Raw genomic sequence first — 25756 nt, 5'->3', positions numbered from 1 at the left:
TAGAGGTGAGTACAGTTGTCTTTTGCCAACTCGGTTTGTACTTGCTAGGCTTGCTTGGCTGATCAGATTAAGTCCATCCTCTTGCTCGGCGAAGCAACTCATTGGGTTTGCTTTGCTCATTCACAACATATTTTATTTAGTGACAATTTTATAAATAGCCAGTCGGAGAATCACAATTCAATAACAATTAGTATTGTGATTATTTTATAACCCAAAAAAAAAACAATTTCACTATCTTCTGTGAAAGTAATTCTTTGATTGAAGGAGATTCTTTTTAGATTTATAACAAACTCAACCTCAACCAACTTCATCATTTTATTCAAAAGGAAATGAGCCCCCCCCAAAAAAAAAAAAAAAAATACTATATGAACTTTATATGTAAAGGTAATCAAGTTGTAATTTTTTTTTGATAAAAGCTGTGACTTCTGAAAAGATAGAAAAGTTTAAGAAAGTTGTAACTTTCGAAAAGATGGAAAAGTTTTAGGCTCAACTAAAGATTACAAATCCATCAAGGAGTGGAGTAATTGAAAATTGAGAATTAAAAAGTTCATTTATAACCTCTGAGCGCATGCATCTAAATCAATGTTAGAGATTGCAACCATTTAGATAGACTCTGTGTCTTCCTACACAATTTATGAAGGTAATGCTTTTTTTGTTAACTAAAAGCAAAAATCTTTTTCGAAATTTATGTTAAAGTGCTCAGATATTCTTATCATAAAGTTGTTATTTAATCATGGCAGGTCATGTGGAGAGATGACAATGAAATAAGATTTAAAAACTTCCTTAAAATTCTTAAATCATTTTTTTCTGAAAGACTAAGCCGTAAATATCCAAATAAATATAAATGTTGTTTCTTTAGCAATTTGCCATTAATATGGTTGAACCTTTCAGGTTGACCGACGAGAATGAAGCTTTTAAATGACATCAGTCGCTTTACTTATAATAATCGTTTTCTCCAGATTGGTTCCTTGTTTGGCTTACGACAACAGCACGGCGTCGGCAAGGTGACCGCACAAACCGCCACTATCTCTCCACCAACAAATTGCTGGGCTTCGCAGGTGATTTCGACGTTTCACCCACATGTTATATATCAATTTTTTTTTACCGACAATTTCAATCCGGTTTTCAAATGGATGGAAGCGGTTTGAATTTGATTAATTATATTTTTTATCCGCGGGTATTTTTAAGTGAGGGGAAGGGACGTTTAGGCTCAGTGGTTAATGCAGTTTGCATTTCAATGGAGCTGGGGGACCGGTTTTTCTCCTCCGTCCGTGTTAGACTTAGACTAGCGTTTTATCTTTTGCACAATAACCCTTGATATTATATAAATTTATTTGTTTTTTAATTTTAATAATTTTTATTTTATTTATAAATTTGATAAGAAGTTTGTTAATATGGATATTATTTTATGAATAATTAATAATAATAATAATAATAATAATAATAATTTGAAAGGTTAACAAAAGTCGGCACTGGGATGAAGGCGCAGACAACCAAAGTCGAGATGAAAAAGGTCCCTTCCTCTCTTTGCCGTTGGATTCCCACTTTGCCTCCCTTCCTTCCTCCTCGGTCCTCACTGCCTCCTCTCTCTCTTTCCCTCTACGATCAGCCAATGGGGTCGCTCTGCCCAGCTTCTGCCGTGTGGTCTGTCGGCTCCTGATCTCGCTTCCCTCTCCGGTGCTGCCGGAGACAGCGTTCTCTTCCGTGTAATGATTGCCCACCTCTTTGAAAAGGGTCCGCATGTGCCTCTCTAGAAAAAAAATTAAAAAACTATTCTTTTTCGCAGCCAGAGATCCTGTTTCATTGAGGTTTCTCCTCTCGTAGAGTTTTTTTACTTTTCAGTGAAAGATTTGATTTTTGGTAGTGTGGAGTCTAGAACGAGTTAGGGTTTCGGAACGAGATCTGAGCCAAAATTGAGTGACTTTTGTTTTTCCTGACGACTACTGAAAATTGTCGGGCATTTTTTTTTTTTTTTCTGTTTTGAAGTGCTTGAGTGATGGTTTTTGAGAGAAGCAGAGGAGAATATAAATAGGGAAACGAGTGTGTGACTACTGACAGTTAGAAGGGAACCTCGGTTAGAAGATGGGTGGAAGCGAGACTGATAGCAAGGTGCCAAAAACATCTGCTTCGCAGGTGCCATATTTTGCCTTTGCGGTTGTAAATTGTTGGGCCTTCTTGTTTGAATCTATAGCTAACTTTTAGACTTGTAAGTCTCTTTTGTTGTTTTTTTTTTCCATCCAGGAGCAGCCACCAGCTACAAGCTCCAGCAACTCTGCAGCAGCCTACCCAGATTGGCCTGGATTTCAGGTGATAGTGGAAACTTTTTATTGTCTGAATTGTTGCATCCGTGAGCTTCTACTAGAAAACTTGTGGGTGGTCTTCAGATCCCATCATGCGATTCTCAATAATTTTATTTGAATAGGCATACTCGCCGATCCCTCCGCCTGGTTTCTTCCATTCCCCAGTGGTGTCAAGTCCTCAAGCTCATCCCTATATATGGGGACCTCAGGTGTTTCTTTTCTTTTCTTTCTTTGGAAGCTTCAATTCTGCTGTTATTCCTCTTGTTTTTTATTTCAACCTGGTAAGGCTTTTAGTTGCTAGTTACCTTGTGTTTCTTTCCATGTTTACGGTGTTCAAATATCTGCAAACTGCTGAAGTGACTTAACAAGAATGATCTTGCAAGAGCATTTCATGTATGCTCAGCTATAGCCGCCTATGATGTTCCAATATCTGTACTAGTTCAGATTTTCAGTTGGTGAACTGAGCACCACATCTTGTGTTTTATACCATTACCATTATTAACATGAACAATAATGAAAATATTCTGAACAGCATTAAGAATGACATGTGAGGTATTCATGGTTATGTATGTCTGGAGCAAGTTTATTGCAGAGTTTTTCCTTCTCATTTGATCTCTTTCCTTGTTGACTTGTGGACTTTGATGCACGTTGGTTTTTTTTCTTCAAATTATAGCCTGTGTTGTTTGTTAAAGTATAGATGTTTAGGCATGTTAAATAGTTTGAAATCTTGTAGTAGAGGATTGCCTTTCTCTGTCACATCGGTCAATTGTATTGATAATTCTCACTCTTTGTGTAGCACCTTATGCCACCTTATGGTACACCTCCACCTCCATATGTGATGTATCCTCATGGAATATATGCACATCCAACAATTCCACCGGTATGTCTACTAGGACATCACAAAATAAGTGAATTTTAAGAAAGAAAAAAAGCTGGGTTTCTCCATCTATGGCTCCATTGTAGTTTTGTTTAAAACTAATATCTGTTCAGGGTTCACAGCCGTTCAGTCCCTATGGTCTGCCTTCTCTAAATGGAAATGCTGAAGTTTGTGTGAGTTCCTAGCTTATGCATGTCAAATTTTGCTAGCGAAGGGTAGAGAATCATGTACCACATCTTTCCGTTTCTTACAGGGAAATATACCTCCTAGTGCTGAAGGAGATGCGAAATCATCTGAGGGAAAGGAAAAGATACCAATTCGAAGATTGAAGGGAAGTCTTGGAAGTTTGAATATGATAACAGGACAAAACAACACCGACATGGATAAGCTATCAGGAGGAGCTAATGGAGTCTTATCTCATGGGTAACAATATCTTTAATTGATTGTATCATGATGAGTTTTTCTTGCATCAAGTATATTACTCCTTTTAGTTTGCATAGTTCTTCCACTGATTTCAATCTCTTCTTGTGCCAGTGATAGTGGAAGTGTAGATTCAAGTGAAGGCAGCGATGCTAATTCTCAGGTGTGTTATTCCTCTAATAATTGCTAAATTTTTATGGAATTTGACATAAGCATTTCAGTTTAAGGTTTCATGTTTCTCAGTATATATTAGAATATTGGTGATAACTGAGAATTGTCTCAGCACCAGTAGTGACATGTAGCATATCCATTTATAGAAATTTGTTTTTCCCATTATTCTGGGCAATAATGGTATTTGTCTTATTAATTATCATTGTTAGTGTACTGATCTAACATCTTCCAAAATAAATGCTTAAATTCTTTGACTAGTAGACATCTATTAATTGCCATGTCGTTTCACATAATCTTAGCTATATTATGAATTTTGCAGTCAATAATGTTATCTGCACGATATTCATACAATTTAAACTTCGTCTAACTGGTAATTGTGGTGCTGGCATCATGTCACATATATAATGGATTTTGAAGTCTCAAATGCTGAATGGTCCTGCAGTAATTTGAATGAAAATTAGATATAATATCAATTAGCTTAACTAAGTTTTTGTTTTTCTCTTTCAGTAGTTGTACATTATGGTCACTGTGAACTGCAACATTTTTAAACTGCCCATTTGGTAGAACACTGGCTTTTGTGGAGTCTTCCAAGTTCAAGTTTTAACTAGTCAAAGTCACTTTTACAGACTTTCTCAAGCTAAAATTTAATTCCCAGTTATCTATCGCATTAGACATCCCATTTTAATATGAATTCTTGCTTTATATTACTTTCTCAAGGTTAACATGAACGCGTTGAATTTAATATAAGACTGACACTGGTGAATGGAGAATGGAGAATGAGCCGCCTGCATTGTAAGATATTGCCCATACTTTGATTTGTTCATAAGAAAGACGAGCCATTATTTGACCTTGGAGCAACATTCACTTGCTTTCAAAAAGCGTTGTGCAGTTTTAGTAATGAATTAAAATCAAATCCATTGAAACTAATCTCTAGCCATGAGGATGTTTTCTATATCTTTTTAGAACCTACTGCTCATCTTCTTTCGTGCTTTTCTTTCCCCCAAAATTTGGCCAGTTACCACTTGATTTTTCATAAGATATGAATTCTCTCTCATAATATTGTTTAAAAATTAAATGCCATAAATTTACATAGCTATTATCTCGCCTATGTTATAGCAAAAGGGGGATTACGCTCACCTCAGGCGTCCCTCACAGTCCGTTTCTAGATGATGTGAAGGGAGGTAAATCACGGGATTAGCTTATAGCCCACCTCCCAGTTGGCAAGGGGTGGGAGGGGTTTTGTTTCCCTACGGATGCATGAGTCCGTCGGAAATTGATCCCTTGCCTCATGGTAGCAAGTATGTCACCCCTCTAGCCAACTGGGCGTCTCGTGGGGACTATTCTCTCGCCTATGTACTTTCTAAGCTGATTGCTGATGATGCCCCATATATTCTGTAATTATCGGTAGGCCATGTATTAATGTTGTGATAAACTTCTATAGGATTCGGAACCAAAGACAGGTGGCACACAGAAGCCTTTGGATGGTAAACCTAGTTATCTTAATGAACTTTACTTACGATGGAGGCTTTAACCATATCTTATTGCAGAAACAACTAGGAATGGCACAACTTCCATAGATACTACACCATCACACACGATATCATATCCGACAATGCCATTAATGCCTATGTTAGCCACTGGAGTGCCTGGAGCTGTTCCTGGTCCTACGACAAACTTGAATATAGGAATGGACTACTGGGTTGCTCCAGTTTCGTCTGCCATAGCTCCAACTGGGAAGATTTCTGCTACAGCAGTCACAGGATCAACAATCCCTGGCACACTTGTCGGAGTAAGTGGAAAGGTTCCATCAGAGCTATGGCTACAGGTTTTTTCTCTGCATTTCTTTATCATGTCGACAATCTTTTTACCTAAAATTTGAAAAAAAAAGGGGTAAGTTAATGTGTTTTTCGGTTGAACCAAAATGTTTGATGATGTTATCGCACTTCTGTTCCTTGAGTGAAGATTTGAACTTTGATCGAGGTAATTACTTATTTTCTCATCTCGAAATTATTGTTCATTCCTCCTTTTCATATGCACAGTAATGTTTTGCTTCTGCTTTTCGAAGTCTATCATTTCTGTCTGATTTCAGTGTGTTTAGAAAACCAATTCTAATAGTTGTGTCATCGATTAAGGATGAAAGAGAACTAAAGAGGCAGAGACGGAAGCAGTCAAACAGGGAATCAGCACGTCGTTCTAGGTTGCGCAAGCAGGTACATAACACATCTGCCTGCAATCGAATGAGACTCCTAGAAGGAAATATGTGGGTAGTTATTGATTTCAAATTCCTTTCTACAGGCAGAATACGGAGAACTGGCTCAGCATGTGGATGTTCTGAAAGAGGAGAATACAACTCTTAGAGCCGAACTCGACAATGTTAAGAAAGAATACGATGAACTTCTTACCCAAAATGCTTCTCTTAAGGTAATCAAATTGTTTGTGTCATCATGCTAAATGCAAGTAGGATCACTGATAATCTTTCTTACAGGAGAGAATGCAAGGAAAAGCCAGAGGACTATCTTCAGTAATCAATAACATCCAGATCGACTTAGATTCCGATCCACAATCTGTGAAGTCAGACTGTAAGCAGGGTGATCACTAACCTGCTTCAATAACATCAACTGAACTTAACCCTAACTAAACCATGACAGCATCTCTGACTCATAGCGGAGTAGATAATCTGATGCGGGTTACTTATTTCATTCACTGCATCATCCATGTCGTCAATACCAAATGCGGATTTGCCTCGATTGATCTTTTAGCAGTCAAGGCAGAGCATAAGCAAGCTGGCTCATCATTTAAGACTGAAGCCATGTAGTTTTATTCATACCGAGTGAGATTGTAATTGCGAGTGACCATGCAACCTGACATGTTCGATATGATATTACGATCGAGAAGTAGAATTACTATCAGCTACTGACTCGATTTATCCATTTTATTAAGTGTGAGCTTTTCGTAAAGGGATTGTTTGAAATAGTTCATCAGTAGCCTGCTTCTAAATCTTCGTACGTGAAAAGTTATTTTTCTTTGGTTGAAACTAAGTCAGCTTCACACTTTTGATGTGGCTAGCTCCTTCGTGATTGGTATTTTACTAAAACACATTTCTAGGAAAGGTGTTTGGTGTATATTTTTCTGTTCGTATAATTCTTAGTTGTGAAATTTTTTTCCTTTTAATTTAGTTTGCAATTATTTCGTGCCCTCAAAATCATGATTTTTGTCAGGTAGATTTATTCCTCGGGTTGAATTTTAATTTTTAAGTGAACAAAAATTGTTTTTTTTTTTATTTTAAATCTTGTTAAACTGATCTATAAGTTAATTTTATGCAGTACATTTTATATCATTTTATTATCTCGTGTGCAATGAAATTCATAGATTTATTAATATTTAAACCTTTAGCTAGTAAACGTAAGTACAATGGTGTATTATTTTATTCTAAATTTTATTTATTACTTTATGACACATTGTTTTAGAAATCATAAATAAATTTTGAAATATTTCAAACTGAAATTTTACATTTTCATGTTTTCTTAATATGAATAAAAGTATTACTAAAAAAAAACTATTGGCATTCAACGGATCAGATTTTTGAATCTATTTTTTATGGATAAGGAGAGGATCCATAATCTAAATTATGGTTGGATTATGATCACAATTCTTCATTGCAATCTCCCCTAAGTGGGAAGGTAAATACAGATGGATCATAATTAATTATGACAGGATCAAATTATGATTCGACCGTAATTGAATTATAAATCATTCTCGTCCTCTAATCTAAAAAAGTGCACCTGAGGATCATTTCCACATTCATACACATTTATTCAGTGAAAATAAATTTAAAAAAAAATTATCAATAACTTTTTAAAAATTCACAACAATGAAAAAAAATTGAAAAAAAAATCCTCAGAATTTAAAATCCGAGACCTGTTTTTCATAAATACGAGTATTTAAAGACTTTCATAACTTTTTTTTTTTCTGAAAAAGCTTCTAAAACATTCATATCATGTGATCTTTGGAATCTCTTCATCATTTGTGAGTATAACTAACATTCCAAAAACTTTTCATACATCTATTATTAAAGAAATCTAAAAATTTCATCGTAAATATAGTAATGCTTCTGCCCAGAGCAAAATTTTCACTCAATCTCTATTAAATAAATCAAGTGAATTCCTTAGGTCAAACGGACCACTAACATACAGAAATAAAATGAGCAATTGAACGAGTAATATAGATCAATCAAATGCCAATAAAGAAAACTGGTCGAGTTAGGCTGAGCAAGCCAAACAAATTGAGGAGTTAGATAAAATAATCGGTCAACTGATGAAACTTATCAAGCATAAATGAATCATCATTTTCTACTATTACTACAACCAAATAAATAAATAAAAAAGAATGAGCCATTCTCTTTTGCATTTCATTCTAGACCCATTCGACAGTATCGAATGCACCCTAATTCCTTTCGTTTACTTACAAGTAGCAAGTTAAATTCCAATAGTTGGAATCCGACTTGCTACAACTAGTGATGTTTATACAAATGGCAGCATCCACATCTGAACCAGCTTATCTTGATTGCTTTATCAGTATTTACAACTTTTGTTTCCTCCAATATCAAATTTGTACAAGAGCTTAATATTTGCTAATCTAGTTTACTGAATGATTTGGACGAATGAGGATACAATGTGACCTTCATTTAGAGGGAAATTTTGACATCGTACTAATACTTACATTCTCACTTCGATAATATCGCCATCCTTCAGCTGGGTATGAGGCAACACGAGCTGTCCATTCACCCGCACGAGCTTCCCGTCCAGGCCTATCCTTCTAGCTGCATCAGCAGCAGTGCTACCAGATTTCATTCTCATTATCTCACCATGCGGCCAGCGTATAATCGCAACTTCGCCAAGACCTGTGTGGTTTGATTCACTGTACAAGCTAGATCGACGGTTCTTCTCCCGCAAAGCTGCTTGATTCAACACTTGTTCTTCCCATTGAAGCATCGCACGAAGAAAATGAACCTTCATTGATAATAAACCAAGTGAGCACAGTGTGATAGGAGAAACTATGTGACGTAATCGTAAGGTCTAGTTTACTTGAGACAAATGAAGCCAAAAGTAGAGGATAAGAGTAAAGGATCAAGGATTGCATGCCTACTTTAGAAGAGATATCACAGGAAGATGAAGGGAGTAATTTTGAGTTTTTCCTCATTTGGTTCCGTCCAAAAGTGGTAGGAAGGTTAGGAAGAGTGGAAGTGTTTGAAAAGACTAGTTTAACCTTGTAATTGTAGAGAACAACAAAATTAAGGGGATGTTTTCGTTATTTATCTTATCTTCATTTTCTCATCTCCCTTTCGCTTCTTCCTCCTGACCCTAGCTGTCTTCTCTCTTTTCTCTTCTTCCTTAAGAGTAGAGGGGACATAGTGGAAATGTTGTAGCCCCTTTCGAATTCATTGACAAAATTGACTGATGTGAAGAGGTTCCCCATCTAGACAAGACAATTTTACTTTTTTTTTTAAAACAAAAAAGCATTACAAGACACAAAAACTGATATGAAGCTACTACACATTCTATATAGATTTCAATATCTAGTTGATATTTACTAACCTTATTGGTGACCTCATCGTCGAGAAGAGCAGAGGTACTAGAATTGAAAGTAGATTTGTCAAAGTTGGAAACAGATGGAACGGCGACAAGCTCTTTTCCCTCGAATAGAGCAGAAACAACCATCCAGTACTCAGCTTCCTCTTGCTCCATTAAATCTATTATTTGGATATAAGTAGGTAATAGACGCTGGAACTGATCTTGCTGCAGAAGGAAAACAAGTTCTACAGTTAGGCAGATGTTAGCTTATTACAGATGTATTTTCATCCTCATATTGTGAATTTGTCATGGAAGAGAAATAATTGGCCCTTTCTCATATTTCAGGAAGCATTAACAGTGAAGGCAAAGCTAGCTAAAGAAAGTTTAGATAGTCTGAATTTGAAAAGGTCATTTCAATTATAGAATCAAGATTTCTAGAATGCCAAAGAAATTTTAATGCATCGATCAGTTAGAGAAATTGAGTTTTCGTTCTTTCTAATTACTGCAAAGCAAAATTCAATTGCTGTGTTGGGAGTCTAATGCACTAAAAATCAAATATGAGGCATGTGTTAGAGAAAGATAGAGCAGAACTGAACTATTGATCTTCACTTCTCTTTTTTTAGATAATTCAGATATTCAACTCTTCGAATCAACTAATTTTGAAGGTGAGAGATTTGGCCCACGGAAGTTTCCCACCATCGACATGGATAAATTGGAAAGCATTCGCAGAGACCCATCCAAGTGGTCAGATTTCTTAGGTTTGTCATCCCACTAGAGAAAAATACCTACAGTGTGCGCTGTAGCTGGGCTTCAAATCTAAAATTATTGATTAACTGCTTGGAGGGCCTAACCACTACACCATAGTCCAGGGGCAAACTATTGATCTTCACGAACTCACATGACTTGATCATTCTTGTATTCTTTGTCTAGATTCGTGATGCTAAATAAAAGTAAGTTTATGTGAGTTTCACCTTATGAAATATCCCATCTCGGCATAATGTATACTTCTCAAGGCATGTGCACCAGTCACCATGTCCTGGTGCAAACCACCATTGCTCAGAAACCTACAAAACGTTGAGTTTTAAAGAAGAAAATAACAATGAACTTTCAAAACAAATAACGCCACACCAAAAACCAACTTTACTAAAGATAATTTTAAGTTAAAAATTAAACCAAATTGACAAACTGCATTAACAATTTATGTTTTCCACTTAGGAAGTTTTTTTCTGAATTGAATAAAAAGGATAACTATTTTTCAGTGACTAGCACCATACAAGGTCAGATTTTGTGATACCTATGCACACTGATAGTGTACGTCCTATCTTTTCCAAATTCAGGACAAAGATAAGGGAAAAATACCACAAACCTAACCTTTTTATAAAGCTTTGCAAAAATTTCCCAGCGGTTCATTTGAGAAGAACTTCGTCTGTCAGCTACAGCTTCAGAAGCTTCAAGAAAGCTCACAGCAATAAGTAGCTCTCTTCCATCATTATCTATGCTGGAATAGACATGTCACATGATAGCGTTAGAAGTGAAAGAATGTACAAATAGAAACTCAAGATAAAAAAAAGAGACACTGTACTTGACAACCACAGCTGCAAGAAGCTGACTCCCCTCTACCCTTAGGACAGGATGCCCGGTTTTAATAGCACTGTACTTCCAGGAACTCTCATCTTGAGTATACACTTCATGCTCCGAAATGTTTGTTTGATAGGGAGAGAGAGTAGCAGCGGAATCACTAGTATTGATGTGGTCCACCTTGTTCTCCTTGTATAACCAATGAGCAGCAAGTCCAAATTCTGCATGTTCATGCATTCGCTACTTGGGAAAATAGAAAGTGTCAAAATTATAGCAAATTATCAATTTTAACAAAATGTTGTTAATAATGTACATATGCATGAGTTATACCTGTGTTCTAATTTGAACCTCCAAAGGTGTGTTATCAGGACCTTGCACAGCTGTATGAAGAGACTAAAAGGAATTTAAATAAAAAATGTGTAAGATTGAGAAAGGTACAATCTGGATTTTTTAAGAAAACGTTTGATTACTTTATTGCATTCAGCTTTCATGAAACCTCTTATTCACTTAGTTAACTACCCAAAATCAATGTCAAACAAATCCTACATGCAAGTTAAATCAAATATAAATGGCCCATGGACATACACTCCAGAGAATAATGAAGGTATCTGTTTGTATCATTATCATTCGCAGAAATGAGCATAAACTACCAAATACCTCAGGGGTCAGAACTGTGCAATTTATCTATATAAAAACCTATAAGATATGGCTATATAATATAATGATTTTATCAATAGAAGTTCACATCTAGAAGAATGGACTGCTCAATGTAATTTTTAAAGCTTGTTGAGAAGTACTATGCAGAATTGCAGTTGATTAACTAAATCTAACATTAAGATATAAATTTAAAAAAATTTACCTGATAACCACTAGGCTTAGGATTGATAATATAGTCATCAAATTCACCATCAATTGGAGTCCAGAGCCTGTAGGAAGGTGGAAGATTTAAAAAGTTATCAATAAACCATGTCCAACAGTTACTAGAATGTGAAAATCTATTTAAACAAATTTAAACATGTCCAATAACATTTTTAAAAAATGATGACTTAATAAGACTCATGAAAAAGTTATCAAGAAAGCAAAGTAACAAATGAAGACTAAAAATGAAAAAAGGAAACATTAGATAATGATCTTGGAGAAGAGTGGGAGTTCATATGAGCTATATATGAATTAGTAAGTACCAGAACTCACACTTTTCATATAAATTTTCAAGTGCTTGATACAATACAAAATAACATGGATGGTTTAGCAGGCAAGTAATTTTATAACTTACTTATGTACGATTTCAAGAAGGTAGTAGCAGTTCTTGACAGCAGGTCCATGCAGCTTCCCATTTTGATCTCCGACAATTACCCTTAGTGCACGAGCATCATAGATTTGCTTGATGCCAACACCTTTCCGTCTCATCTTTTTAAAAATAGGAAAAAGAAAAATGATAACTAATTTATAAGAGGAAACTTGACTAGAAAAAATAATGGTTGGAATTAATTGGTTACAGTTAAATAGAAGTGTTGGCATGTCAAATCCATTTTGATTTTGGTAAGCACATGGAGTGGAGAAACTAACATGTAAAAAAGATAGTTGTCCTGAGACAAGCATTACAGAGCATAATGATATATTTGGTCAAATATTTGTTGGAAACACTATCAGAAATAGCGTACATGGAAGGTAATAAAGTGATCTTATTTTGTTATTGTATAAAAATTGCTTGGCAGCATTCCAAGAAACTTAGGAATAAATTACTCCAATTATAGTTGGGACGCAAGGCTCAATGTTTTAACTATACACTCTCTGAACTATCTGAGGTAGGATAAATCTTATATAGAACACAGCTTCACCAACTTTTTGTATGTCTATCAAAATACATCCATGTACATCCATAGATTGGTCATTTCCAATTCTTCATCCTTATAATACTAAACTATGAAGATAACTGATAGAAATCAAGAAAAATACTGGAGGAATAAGAAAAGTTATACAATGCATCAAAAAGGTCACATGCACACTTGTAGAGGAATTTTTTACAAAGGAAAAGAAAGAAAATGTGTTTACTCAAGATCTATAATCAGACATGGATGTACCTTGGAATAGACACTATACAAGCTTTTGAGCCGACTAGATAAAGATACCTCCATTCCTGGTATGTAGCTGAGCGGTAAAGAATGTTACTATCTAGTTAGATAATGCACTAGGATATGACAAAACCCATGCATAAATTTGAATGGACGAAATAATTAAATACATCAGAAAACACAAACCAGTTAGTCATACTATAACAGAAACAAATCTTACGAGGTGGATATATGCAACTCTCTTTCAAGTGCTTCCTCACAAACTGCTAAAGATGATAAAGCAATAACAGAGTCACTGATACCCTTGGTTATCCCATCAGGTGATTCTGATAATTTCCTCAGATTATTAAGAAAGTTAGCGCGCTTTCTCCTGTCCAGCAATAGATCGAAAGGCAGGACAGCTTGTAGAAGATCCTGTAGGTACAACACTAACTGTTAATGTAAGTTAGAATTTACTGTGAAGAAAAATGGCTGTAGAAGACCTAAAAGTATACTCTATGTATGCTTCAAGAAACTTACAATGTTTGACTTCATTTTTTGTAGTAAAATACTTTACAAAAATGCACTTATCAAATACTAGTCTAAATTACATAGGACGGCCAAAGTTTCTAGTGAACAAAAGTATCAAAAGGAAAAAAAAAATATTAATAGAACATGCAAAGTCAGATAGCTAGATTATTTTAACATCAAAACTCTATACGATAGTGTCTAGTTGGTACATATGGCCCCACATATTGTACATCTACAACTTCGCTTTGAAGTTTCAAGTTGTTTGTCAGAAGCATCACATCCAGAACTTATTAATTCCTGTAATCCATAGTTTCATACTTACCTTCATATTTTCTCCTTCATTGGTTTCAACAGGCCAGTTTTCAGGTAATATTGTGCAGTCATCTTTTGAGTGGGGAAGAAGGTTGGCCTTTGTAGAGAGTTTCCGTAACTGTCGAACTTTATTTCCTGGAGCCCACATTGAGGCAAGCTCAGCTCGTATCATCCTGAATGTTTGTGGCTGCACAAGATTAAGATAGGGTATTATAACATTAAGCCATTTAGAATACCTACTGAATTATGTAAGAAGTAAATTTGAGATTACAAAATCACATCATGGTGTATCTCACCACAATTAGCCACAAAAATCACTTCCAGCACAGAAGAGATTTAATTTGATATGAAATTCTTTAAATAATAGAAGGAAAAAACATGTTACCATATTTAGTCTACTCTGAAGATTGGTAGAGAACAAGTTGATTCTTTCCAGGATGCTCAATTTTTATCTTACAGGAATTGTGAGCCTTCTTGTTATTTTATGTTACTTGTATGCACATGACTTGCCCTGGACATACTAGCATGCCATTATACTTCATATTGTCTGGCTCATATTATTGTCTTGGCAGTTCCACACATAGTTGGCACGACAAGAAGAGAAAACTTTGTTTTTGTATTGGATTCCAGCAACAGTTGCACAGGAATTAGGGGTGTTTTATGTTGGATTCCAGTAATAGTTGGTTTTAAACACATGGGATTCCAAGTAAAAGAAAGCATGAATGCTTTGAGTACACAAACAAAAATATAAAGTGTGAAAATTGAGACAAAACTGTCGTAATTATGTACAGTTGGGAGATTTATCAACTCAGCAATCCCTTTTTGAATACTTAGCGATTCCAAAATGCATATTAATAAAAATAAATAACAGACCTGAAGGACTGCAAAGCATAAATCCTCCAGTTCAGCTTTTAAAGCCCAAACACCTAATCTAGATGCAAGAGAACACCAAACTGCCAATGTCTCTTGGGCAACTGCTTGAGCTTTGGGCGTTGACAAAGCATAGCTGAAAGAATCAACAAAAACTGAAAAACTTGAGTACAATAACGAGTATTGCTTGAGATATCTGGGACAGAAAAGAATCAAACATGATTCCAAATTCCTCTAGACGAATTGACTTTGACCAGATGTTTATGACATGACAAAGACTTGAATACATGACAAAAGCCAGAACGAGAGCAAATAGACTTCAACATCACAAATTTTGCAATGTTGAAAATTCCACAAGGTGTAAGAGGAGAAATCTGTTCTATACAATTATTTAGCTTGGCCAAGAATGGATTATGTGCATTCAGCATGCATGGCTAATAATCCTTCCCCGAGACCCCACATGGCGGGAGTTTCGTGCACCTGTCCTTTTTGCACGCATGGCAAGTAAGTGCACTCAATGAATCCATGTTCATTTAAGTAATAAAACATCCTCCCTTCTCCCCACAATGGCCAAAATGTGTATGGGCAACAAAGACATATGACACAAAGTGATACACATCCAGGGAGAGTGGAACTCAAGCTACCATGCAATTTATCCCATCTTACAATATGAAAACTAAATTGAGCCATACACGGTAGAAATATTCTAATTGATAGCCCCATTGGCCTACCATGTCCACAAAAGAGGACAAAGAAGTGAAGTGAAAAGGAACCATTAACATGTTAGCACAAGAAGCATTTGGGACAAAATTTAAGAACAATGTCTAGTAAAAAACCTACATTGTTCGCATGTTATGCAAACGATCTGCCAACTTGATGAGGACAACACGTGGATCATCAACCATTCCCAAAAGCATAACACGTAGGTTATTCGCCTGCAAGATAGGTTAAGATGCTAAACAACTGTGTAATATATCAAAGAGATCAATAGGCTAAACAATGTAGGTTGACATGTATTTCAAATGTGAAGTTAAAGATCACAATCATAACATCAAGCAATGCATCGTACAATACTACAATAACAATGAATTATTATATATATATTTCTATATTATTTTTTTATGATTATTGTGTGCATATGCATGTGCACATGCCCGAGTGGATACTTGTGCAAGCTCTTCCTTCACTACTAGAGTTGCCTAGTCCAAGATTCCAAGTACATTTCCTACTAAAATTAATTAGAAATAGAGAAATGCAACATAAAGATTGTAAAAGATAGAGCATTCCTTTACACTGAAAATCATGGTGTGTTTCTTACAGTGGAAAGACTGGGGAAAGAAAGAGGCGATTAGGAAAGCGGGGTAAGAGAAGGGTTTTCCTATATTTCTTTGGAAAGAAGGGGAGGAAGAGAAGAGAATTTTTTTTTCTCTCTCTCCATTTTCCCTATCTGGCTTCTGTTCAAATTGGGTGGGAAGTGACCATAACCAACTATGACAAGTAGTTTTAAAAGAAATAATATAAAATATTTATCAATACTTAATTTAGTATATTTTTGTATTCTTTTATGTTTTTGAAAAGTGAAATCACTAAGATAACTTCCTTGCCCTTTCTTTCCCTCCAAGGATACAATGTGAAGAAAATTATACATGTTTCTTTCCCCTTCAAGGAACAAGATGTAGAAATCACTCTACCACAGCTCTACCACTGACTTTCTTTCCCTAAGGACATTTCTTTTGACCCCATTATCCATCACTCCTGAGAAATACAACCTTAGAGTATAGCAACTTGCTAGTTGCCATGATACAAAGGCAAAGAATTAAGAAAAAATAGGTAAAATTGTGTCTTTTGTACACAAGAAAATTTAGCTTCTCAAAATAAAACAAGAATGCAAGTATAGTGGAAATATAAATTATAAATAAGGCTAGGAAACTCCTATGGAAACTAATCCGAAATAAGCCAGTTTATCTAAACCTTCATCTTTTGAGGTTTGAACAAGCATCTAGAACAAAGTGACATAGAAAAGAACATCCTCAAGTTAATAGGAACGCTTGAGTTTCTATGCCATTTTTGCAATAGAACTAAATACAATGTTCAAAGAGAATCTACCTGTATATTCATGGAATAGAAAACAACCCAATGTGCATGGTACCCAAATTTTCAGAAAGAAGACTATCTTAAAAAGTATAGTATTTCAGATTGAAAATAGTTTGTGGTACTAATAAATGCAATACATTACAAAACACAAAAACCATCTTCCATGATGAAGATTAAGTAGAATTCCAGAACTTAAAACTTCATATTCCCTAGGCAAAAGAATGCATATGTAGGAGACAAGCATACATCACCTCTTCAGAACTAAGGGTATTTTGATTTATGCTTTCACGTCGATGTCTTCGCAGCAGCTGCACAGCACAGATGCTGATAGTAAGCAAGAAGTTAAAAAAAAAAAAAAATCTCTGCAGCACAGGATCCAGGAAGGGCAACTCCTGAACGAGATGGGTGTACTTAAATTGGTGTTAGAATCATAACAGGCCAAATTGTTGCTAGATACAATAAGTTCAGCTTCCCTAGCCAAGATAACAAAGTAACATAGGTTGTAGCTACATCAGTTTTTAAATACCACAGTCCAACAAGTGTCAAAAATGATTGTGCATGCATGAATACCAACATAATTTATTTGCTCAAGATGGATCAACTTAATTTCTGCTTCACACTACAAGGCACCGCTGAATATACAAATTAGATACCACCATGGTGAACTTGAAGAACATATTTACAAAAAATCCATGGCTCAGCTTAAGGATTTTCAAGTTAGTATTGTTCATTATAACGTAAACAGATGTGGTGCACCTACTCACTCAGTCACTCTAGCATACATTCTAATTTGAACGCAGTCTGAACTCTCCTGGGGAATAAACGGAGTAAGCAGAGAAAATCCAGAATGTATCTTAATTATATCTAAATTCTAAGAATAAAATACATGGTATCATAAAGTTTGGATGGTATTTTATGGATTTTCTCTCTATTTTAAATCAAAGGAAATTCATGACGTCCAATTTAACCATCAAAAGAAGAAAAAAATCAACAAAGAAGTTCATTGACACGATATTCAAGCCCAATTGATTATATTAATACATGAAAAATATATAATTGAAATTTAATGAGCATATGAATGAGGCTTATCAGTTCTAGCCAAGGTCGAGTAGACACATCACAGATTCAAGTTTCTTTATATAAGTTTGTTAAACATCTAACATGTGAAAACATGTGGCAGCAAGGTTTACAAGTTTAGTTTTATCCAAGGTGGCCAACAAAAAGTCTGTGCCCCAGCAGATGGTCTTCTTTTGATTTTTTTTCACCTTTCCAAAGGCGATGTACATACATGGGGATGTGAAACACTTAATGGTATGTTACTGAAGCCTTAAGCTCGTATAAGAAAAACCCTACCAGTGTTATTTGAAAGGTTTCAGAGGCTATGAAGGCAAAATAACCCCATAACTGGTGTACCTGTCTGGACTCATGCTTTTTTAATTCACTCTAAGAAATAATCCTAAGAAGTTTTGCCTAATACAATCACTTGCCTCAGATTGAATAGACAAATAACATACACCACATAAACTTCTTTGACCATTTTGAAATACAGTCAAACCATCAAATCACCATGTTGATATGCAACTCTAACCTTTTGGTTAGGTAGTGCAAAATTGCCAACATTTTATTCCCATTAAAAGTCATATGGGTTATTGTGCAGTATAAGATTAGTTGCATTGCACAAATGTTGGAAATGACATTTTTAAACTTTTCTTCAACAAATAGATATCATAAATACAATTAATTAAATCAATAGTCATCCAGCTTAACTTCACTACTTTCTCAATTCAGCACTTCTATTTTTGTATCAATATTCAAAACAAACTTTGAAATCTCTTTTCAGCACTTGAAGAGTGATATTAATAGTCAAGTACATTTTAGCAAGTTCTCCTGCATTTAATATCATCAGTGCCCTAGGGGTATGTACAAAATATAATGTAAAACGTGATAAATATTTACATTTTCTTAAAAAAAAATCAATGATATAGTGGCATGCCTGGTTTATATAGCTTAGTTTTGAAACACCAGCAACCAAATGTGCCACATCATCACCAAACTCTCCCTCAATAGTCCTGAAGTTTTCTAATGTGTCATCAATTACATCGTGTAGTATGCCAGCTACAACTGTGTTCACTGCCTGCAATAGATTCACTATTAATCAGTACAGACAAAAGAAAGAACCAATGACAATTGCACATCTAAAATAAGTATACATCCTTGATGTAGAGATTAAGCATGACTAGAGCCATCAAAGGAATCTATATACCCTGTCTCCACCCATTGGGACTAAAGCGGCTAAAATCTTTCCGGTATGAATGCAATGCGTAACATAAGGCTCTCCTGTTTTCCTAAATTGAGTTAAATGTGCTTTGCTAGCAAATGCAATAGCTTTCTGCACCTGGAGAGCCAAACAAAGGATAATTAAGAAGAATCTAGATAACAAATGTACTAGAAGCTCAGACAGAAAACCTTTATTTCTTTAAAGATTGGGTATTCTGTTACATCTACTCCTTCTAGTATTTGAGAATCTGCATCAAAGAATAGAATTAGGAAATCCGGCAGTGTGTAAAAGGGAAAAAAGAAAATACCATTACAGACAACAGGGTTTCATGCTTGATAATTAGATACGAAATTAATTTGTATTCGTTTCACAACCAGAAAATTTATTAACTACTTTTTGAAACAAATAATGTGCAATGCTTCTTAATTTCAGGTCATGTCAGGAACTCTAATGCCGCTTTTAATTTTCAAGATTGTTGCATCACGTGTGCTAGGACCTAGCAGTACCATAGAACATCAAGATGTTTATATTGGTAAATTCCAAAAGAGATATTAGAACATATTGCTGATGAAAGTGTGAAAACTAGTCCCAGGTTTGAACAGTTTGTAATGCAATGATTTCATGTCCAACACAATTATCAGTTTTCTTTGCATCTTATGGTTAAGATATTCCAAATACACTTATCAATACCACTCAATAGTAGAAAAAACTATTTCTTTATCTGTATTAAACTTCAAATTTATCAAAAAAGTAGTGACTGGGGTCTTAAAGCTGTAGTTAACTAAAACAAACCAGTATAGATATTTGTTAGAGCATATACTATATGTCCTTCCAAATGCTAATTTATTACATTCAAGTTTCTTTTAGAGTTTAGAAAATGACAAATGATAGGTTTCTCTTCTTCCACTGGTCTCACTCAACATCTCAGACTAGAAAATCCGAAATAGAAAGACCAATTAATCGATTGAAATTTGAAACAATTGGTTCTGATAAAGGAATTTAGGTCAAAACCTCTCAATGATTCAGATTTTAAGTTTGGTTCATGTTGAAGATAGGATGGTCCACACCCATATTCTCAAATATTCAAGGATGGCTTCCCTGGATTTGGTACATGTTGAAGCTAGGATGGTCCACGTCCATAGTCTCGAATAAACAATCATGGCTGTCCTTGAAGTCTATAATTGAGAGGGTGTGCCCCTCCCAAGTAACTAGTCATTTTAGTACAAAATATGCTCCCACTTCAGCATTGTTTTAGAGTCAAACTCATGCCTCTAAGTCATGATGGCCATGAGGGGACATGCTGGACCTAGGATGTTCCAAACCAACAATCCCACAAGGACCGATGCAGTAGATTATGGAGGAGGTTGAAGCTAGGATTTTCCATTTCCATAGGTCCACATAGAAGAATGTAGCAGTTTAGTCTCTATATACCAAGAGGATGCCCCTCTCCCAACTGATTATTCCATTTTTTTGATAAGAATGAATTTCACCCCATTTCAATAGTGTTAATTCTGGTCTAAGCATGGACAATAACAATATAGGTGTATTGGGTTAGAGTGATAATATTAAAAAGCTTGAGCAGAACAGAAATATCAATAAATGACTGTATATTGCTATGAAATTGTAGGTATAGAACCAATGTGCATCAATCCTTTGTCATATTACTATGAACCATGGTATTAAGCCAACCAAATTAAACACTCTCATCCTTTATCAGTTGATTTTCGTCAGATTGTGCTTCTCCAATTTCAGTCCCATTCTTGTAAATACACGAATGGACATTTGAATTCTCAAGCTCAATGGCACTCCATAACCAATAGATTGGAATATCGAACTAGAGAGCAAGGAAGTAATCCCATTTCCACAACAACACCGAGATCAAAAAGAGTAACTAGGCAAACCAAAAGATGGGAGAAAGGGAACCGCACCGGGTCGCTGTTCCACCCTCGGCCACAAGAAATCGACCTTGGTGGAGAGGCACGCGCCGGAGGCGATGGCGACGGCCGTCACGGCTACCTGCGCGAGCGTTGACCCCACCGCTGCGTGCGCCGCCCCGGTACCGCCAGCGGCCTCGGCCGCAGCGGCTATCGCGTTTCCCGCGGCCAGGACGGTCCCGATCGGGGGAGGAGAGGCAGCGATCCGAGCGGCGACGTGATCGAGGACGCAGCGGATTCGAGGGGCGCCGCAGCCACGCAGCGCGGCCGGCAGGAGGGCGTGGCGGGAGCTCCGGAGGCGCATCATAGCGGGGCGGTTCCGCAGAGGACTGCCCAGTCCGGCGCAGGCCGACATGGTAGATCCAGATCTCTAGGGCTCGACGCTCGCCTCGCTCGCCCTCATCCGCACCTCCTTCGAGACGCGATGACGAAGGCGGTCGGTGACGGTGGTTGAGTGTGTGGTGGGGAAGAAAGAGAGAGCGAGTAGGCCGTAGAGTAAAACTAAGTAGATTTCACTTTAGCACCCTGATATTTTCGAAATTCTTATATTCATCCCCCAGTAGTACAATAAATTTGCATTATAAATCCTGCAATAACACGTAAAAATAAATAAGTTTAATATTTTTTAAATTTAATAAAATTAAAATTATTGTTGATTATCAATTTAGTAAAAAATTATTTAAATTTATCAAAAATAATTTTTTAATTACGATATTAGCTATGTAATTGCTATAATAATTTCAAAATTATTTTTACTGAATTTAAATAGTTTTATTCAAATTGATAACAATGCTCTATATATAATATTTTAAATCAATTAGAGTAATTGTATTTTAAAATAACGGTATTTATTACGATAGAAAATATACTAAGTATTATTTTAATATTAAAAAAAAACTCTTTTTGAAAAAAAAATGATAATAAAAAATAATTTTATTATTTGTAAAACTAGGTATCTAAATTTTGTCCGATTAATCTTATATATATAGATGGTCTTCATTCTTGATTGGCTTATTAGGTAGTAGGTATCCAAGTACAACTTGTATACACTTTGATAGGTGGATTTAGGGTCCCCAGGGCGTAGCACAGATGGGGAGTGCATGGTTCTGTGGCTGAAAGGTCCAGGGGTCGATCCCCGAGGTGTCACTGCCTGGGGTTAACGTCTCCGCTATGCACTTTCCACCTGTGTACCTGCATTTACCTCCCTCCATATCCGTGGGACCGGCTCTAGGGGGGCCGCTGATGTGGCGGTTCCACATTTTTTTGATAGGTGGATTTAGGAGGTTGAAATGAGAATGAAATATATTTCATTTTCATTCCTGGTGTTTGGTAAATAGGAATTGGAATCAAAATAAATGTTTGATACCTTTGATTTTATAATCCTCCTTCCTTAGGATATCATTAAATTCATTCCTCCCCATTTCTTCCTCTCTTTTTTTTCCGGATAGCCCAATCCCAAGTCGTCTGAGCCTTTTATCCTCCTGAGCCTCTTCTCTGCACGAGCATCTTCTCTGCCCCTGTTTTTCCTCACCCGCTCGAGCCTCTAATATTCTTCTCCTCCTTCTTCTCTTTTTCTCGGTTGCACCCTCTTTTTTATCTACCTTTCTTCTAGGTGCCTATTTCTCCTACCCCTCCCCGCTCGATCATCCGAACATGTGAGATGCATTTTAAGCAGATTGTGGATTCTTGCCTTCTATAGACATATGCATTTTATTGTAAGCTTGAAAAAGCGTTAGAGGGTGAATAGCACGGTCGCTTTTTCACTTTCTTAGAAAACACAAGAGTAAGACAACATAAATAAAAAATATAACGATATTAACGTTTTTTTTACTTACTTTGAAGCCTTCAATAATTTTTACTCTAATATCCGTACTCACTTAGTACTTTTGTTAGACAATCCACTATCAATTCGAACGATTATGGAAATATGGAATTTGAAATACAATTAAAAAGAAGCATACCAACAATTGAAAAGTAGAATTTTGGCCGTTGGTTATCGTGTCAGTGTTACGCCTTCATCAATTGTCTTTTGAGCAGCATGCAGTATAAAGATTATGAAGAACAAGTGTATTTCAGCACCTGCTCGAGACTGGCTTAAATAGCCTGCTGAAGGCGCCTTCAGCCTCCATGGAAGTTGTTAGGGCCATTTGGTGCTAAGGGGGGTGAATAGCTCGTTGCGCTTTAGTTGCTTGCTCCATGATGATGATTTACAACGGATAGTCTTCACAACAAGCTCACAATGCTAACAATAGAATTTACTTGATATCCACCTCAAGAAGAGGTGACTAATTCAAGGATCCACACGCGACACACACTTCACTAATCAAAACACTCCTTCTCAGAAACTACCGAAGGAGGAGAAGTCATGTACAAACTCTTAATACAAGAAGAAAGAAAAGGGAAGCAAATATAAGTAAGATCTTACCAGATTTATAGTATGAAAACCTAACCCTAGCTTCTTCTTTTTGTGTGGAATGCCTCTTGATCTTGGAAGTGCAGCAACCCTTTGCTCCAAGAAAGCTTCAAGAACTGGCATGATTCTCTGAGAGTGATCACCGGTAAGAGAGTGAAAGAACTTCGGAGAAGACGCTCGCCAATGGCTTTATCCGCATGCGATTGTCTCCCAATCGATCTACCGATTGATTGGGAAAGTTAATCGACGGCCGATCGATTCAACCTTCATCTGTGTTCTCTGAAAAACGCTTGAATCGATCGATCGATCGATTCAGGCTTTCTCGTGATTGTGTAAGAAAAATCACTTCTAATTGATCGACCGATCGATTAGATGTGCCCAATCGATTGGCTAATCAATTTGGGAAGATCGCAAGATTGGCCATTTAATTTTAGAGATACCTGACGCAATAAATAGAACGACATTGTAAACCGGACATGGCTATCGCACCATCGCCCGACCGGGCCATTCCGCCAACATCACCCTCACGAGAAAATTTAGAAATTCGGGCCGGAGCCACTTTAAAAGATGCGTAAATGTCGCTTTTATCTAACTTATCGCTTAAACCTTGTACGATTTTTAGGAAGACCATTAGCCATTATGGAAGGTAAACCAATTCTAATAGTTGTGTCATCGATTAAGGATGAAAGAGAACTAAAGAGGCAGAGACGGAAGCAGTCAAACAGGGAATCAGCACGTCGTTCTAGGTTGCGCAAGCAGGTACATAACACATCTGCCTGCAATCGAATGAGACTCCTAGAAGGAAATATGTGGGTAGTTATTGATTTCAAATTCCTTTCTACAGGCAGAATACGGAGAACTGGCTCAGCATGTGGATGTTCTGAAAGAGGAGAATACAACTCTTAGAGCCGAACTCGACAATGTTAAGAAAGAATACGATGAACTTCTTACCCAAAATGCTTCTCTTAAGGTAATCAAATTGTTTGTGTCATCATGCTAAATGCAAGTAGGATCACTGATAATCTTTCTTACAGGAGAGAATGCAAGGAAAAGCCAGAGGACTATCTTCAGTAATCAATAACATCCAGATCGACTTAGATTCCGATCCACAATCTGTGAAGTCAGACTGTAAGCAGGGCGATCACTAACCTGCTTCAATAACATCAACTGAACTTAACCCTAACTAAACCATGACAGCATCTCTGACTCATAGCGGAGTAGATAATCTGATGCGGGTTACTTATTTCATTCACTGCATCATCCATGTCGTCAATACCAAATGCGGATTTGCCTCGATTGATCTTTTAGCAGTCAAGGCAGAGCATAAGCAAGCTGGCTCATCATTTAAGACTGAAGCCATGTAGTTTTATTCATACCGAGTGAGATTGTAATTGCGAGTGACCATGCAACCTGACATGTTCGATATGATATTACGATCGAGAAGTAGAATTACTATCAGCTACTGACTCGATTTATCCATTTTATTAAGTGTGAGCTTTTCGTAAAGGGATTGTTTGAAATAGTTCATCAGTAGCCTGCTTCTAAATCTTCGTACGTGAAAAGTTATTTTTCTTTGGTTGAAACTAAGTCAGCTTCACACTTTTGATGTGGCTAGCTCCTTCGTGATTGGTATTTTACTAAAACACATTTCTAGGAAAGGTGTTTGGTGTATATTTTTCTGTTCGTATAATTCTTAGTTGTGAAATTTTTTTCCTTTTAATTTAGTTTGCAATTATTTCGTGCCCTCAAAATCATGATTTTTGTCAGGTAGATTTATTCCTCGGGTTGAATTTTAATTTTTAAGTGAACAAAAATTGTTTTTTTTTTTATTTTAAATCTTGTTAAACTGATCTATAAGTTAATTTTATGCAGTACATTTTATATCATTTTATTATCTCGTGTGCAATGAAATTCATAGATTTATTAATATTTAAACCTTTAGCTAGTAAACGTAAGTACAATGGTGTATTATTTTATTCTAAATTTTATTTATTACTTTATGACACATTGTTTTAGAAATCATAAATAAATTTTGAAATATTTCAAACTGAAATTTTACATTTTCATGTTTTCTTAATATGAATAAAAGTATTACTAAAAAAAAACTATTGGCATTCAACGGATCAGATTTTTGAATCTATTTTTTATGGATAAGGAGAGGATCCATAATCTAAATTATGGTTGGATTATGATCACAATTCTTCATTGCAATCTCCCCTAAGTGGGAAGGTAAATACAGATGGATCATAATTAATTATGACAGGATCAAATTATGATTCGACCGTAATTGAATTATAAATCATTCTCGTCCTCTAATCTAAAAAAGTGCACCTGAGGATCATTTCCACATTCATACA

General features: G+C 36.0%; 3 protein-coding genes across 11 annotated transcripts; 2 read left to right on the top strand and 1 right to left on the bottom strand.

The window, feature by feature from the left end:
• The first annotated feature begins 1474 nt into the window (after positions 1-1474).
• Positions 1475-6725, top strand: LOC122001616 (bZIP transcription factor 1-B-like). 7 transcript variants are annotated; one of them, XM_042556454.1, is made up of 15 exons: positions 1475-1706; positions 1787-1808; positions 1987-2133; positions 2242-2307; positions 2423-2509; positions 3097-3180; positions 3291-3350; positions 3431-3600; positions 3712-3760; positions 5210-5252; positions 5316-5593; positions 5901-5978; positions 6064-6189; positions 6254-6347; positions 6417-6725. In XM_042556454.1, exons 3-15 carry the CDS (start codon positions 2083-2085, stop codon positions 6581-6583), a joined length of 1353 nt encoding a protein of 450 aa, XP_042412388.1. In that variant the 5' UTR covers positions 1475-1706; positions 1787-1808; positions 1987-2082; the 3' UTR covers positions 6584-6725. The 7 variants fall into 7 exon arrangements, with proteins under 7 accessions (XP_042412388.1, XP_042412390.1, XP_042412387.1 ...); XM_042556456.1 differs by lacking the exon at positions 1787-1808; XM_042556453.1 differs by having other exon boundaries at positions 1787-2133.
• Positions 6726-8305: 1580 nt separating this feature from the next.
• LOC122001615 lies at positions 8306-21473 on the bottom strand. Of its 3 annotated transcripts, none has more exons than XM_042556450.1 (18): positions 20981-21471; positions 19241-19299; positions 19038-19169; positions 18768-18908; positions 17026-17082; positions 15521-15615; positions 14684-14816; positions 13821-13997; positions 13209-13402; positions 12998-13064; positions 12190-12323; positions 11776-11842; positions 11247-11309; positions 10921-11156; positions 10710-10836; positions 10310-10402; positions 9363-9563; positions 8306-8777 (listed from the first exon to the last, which is right to left on the bottom strand). In XM_042556450.1, the coding sequence occupies exons 1-18, from the start codon at positions 21339-21341 to the stop codon at positions 8484-8486; spliced, it is 2631 nt and encodes an 876-aa protein (XP_042412384.1). In that variant the 5' UTR covers positions 21342-21471; the 3' UTR covers positions 8306-8483. The 3 variants fall into 3 exon arrangements, with proteins under 3 accessions (XP_042412384.1, XP_042412386.1, XP_042412385.1); XM_042556451.1 differs by having other exon boundaries at positions 8734-9243; positions 20981-21473; XM_042556452.1 differs by lacking the exon at positions 9363-9563 and having other exon boundaries at positions 20981-21472.
• A 2493-nt stretch (positions 21474-23966) lies between these two features.
• Positions 23967-24905, top strand: LOC121999461 (bZIP transcription factor 1-A-like). The gene is made up of 4 exons (XM_042554144.1): positions 23967-23970; positions 24022-24158; positions 24244-24369; positions 24434-24905. Exons 1-4 carry the CDS (start codon positions 23967-23969, stop codon positions 24545-24547), a joined length of 381 nt encoding a protein of 126 aa, XP_042410078.1. The 3' UTR covers positions 24548-24905.
• The last annotated feature ends 851 nt before the right edge of the window (positions 24906-25756 follow it).

Source organism: Zingiber officinale, chromosome 7A (genome assembly GCF_018446385.1).
Source record: "Zingiber officinale cultivar Zhangliang chromosome 7A, Zo_v1.1, whole genome shotgun sequence".
Classification (NCBI taxonomy): Eukaryota; Viridiplantae; Streptophyta; class Magnoliopsida; order Zingiberales; family Zingiberaceae; genus Zingiber; species Zingiber officinale.
Note: the sequence above shows the minus strand (reverse complement) of the source record. Positions and strands in the feature narration are given on the sequence as shown.

Bases quoted from the DNA above. Each gene is read 5' to 3' on its own strand.
- LOC122001616 (XM_042556456.1), top strand. From the start codon at position 2,083: ATGGGTGGAAGCGAGACTGATAGCAAGGTGCCAAAAACATCTGCTTCG. The intron at 3,761-5,209 runs GTGTGTTATTCC...AAACTTCTATAG, and splicing joins GCAGCGATGCTAATTCTCAG to GATTCGGAACCAAAGACAGG. The intron at 5,979-6,063 runs GTACATAACACA...TCCTTTCTACAG, and splicing joins GTTCTAGGTTGCGCAAGCAG to GCAGAATACGGAGAACTGGC.
- LOC122001615 (XM_042556450.1), bottom strand. From the start codon at position 21,341: ATGTCGGCCTGCGCCGGACTGGGCAGTCCTCTGCGGAACCGCCCCGCT. The intron at 14,817-15,520 runs GTAGGTTTTTTA...TGATTCTTTCAG, and splicing joins TTGCATAACATGCGAACAAT to CTATGCTTTGTCAACGCCCA. The intron at 12,324-12,997 runs GTACATCCATGT...ATTTTTAAAAAG, and splicing joins TGTATAGTGTCTATTCCAAG to ATGAGACGGAAAGGTGTTGG.
- LOC121999461 (XM_042554144.1), top strand. The intron at 24,159-24,243 runs GTACATAACACA...TCCTTTCTACAG, and splicing joins GTTCTAGGTTGCGCAAGCAG to GCAGAATACGGAGAACTGGC. The intron at 24,370-24,433 runs GTAATCAAATTG...TCTTTCTTACAG, and splicing joins CCCAAAATGCTTCTCTTAAG to GAGAGAATGCAAGGAAAAGC.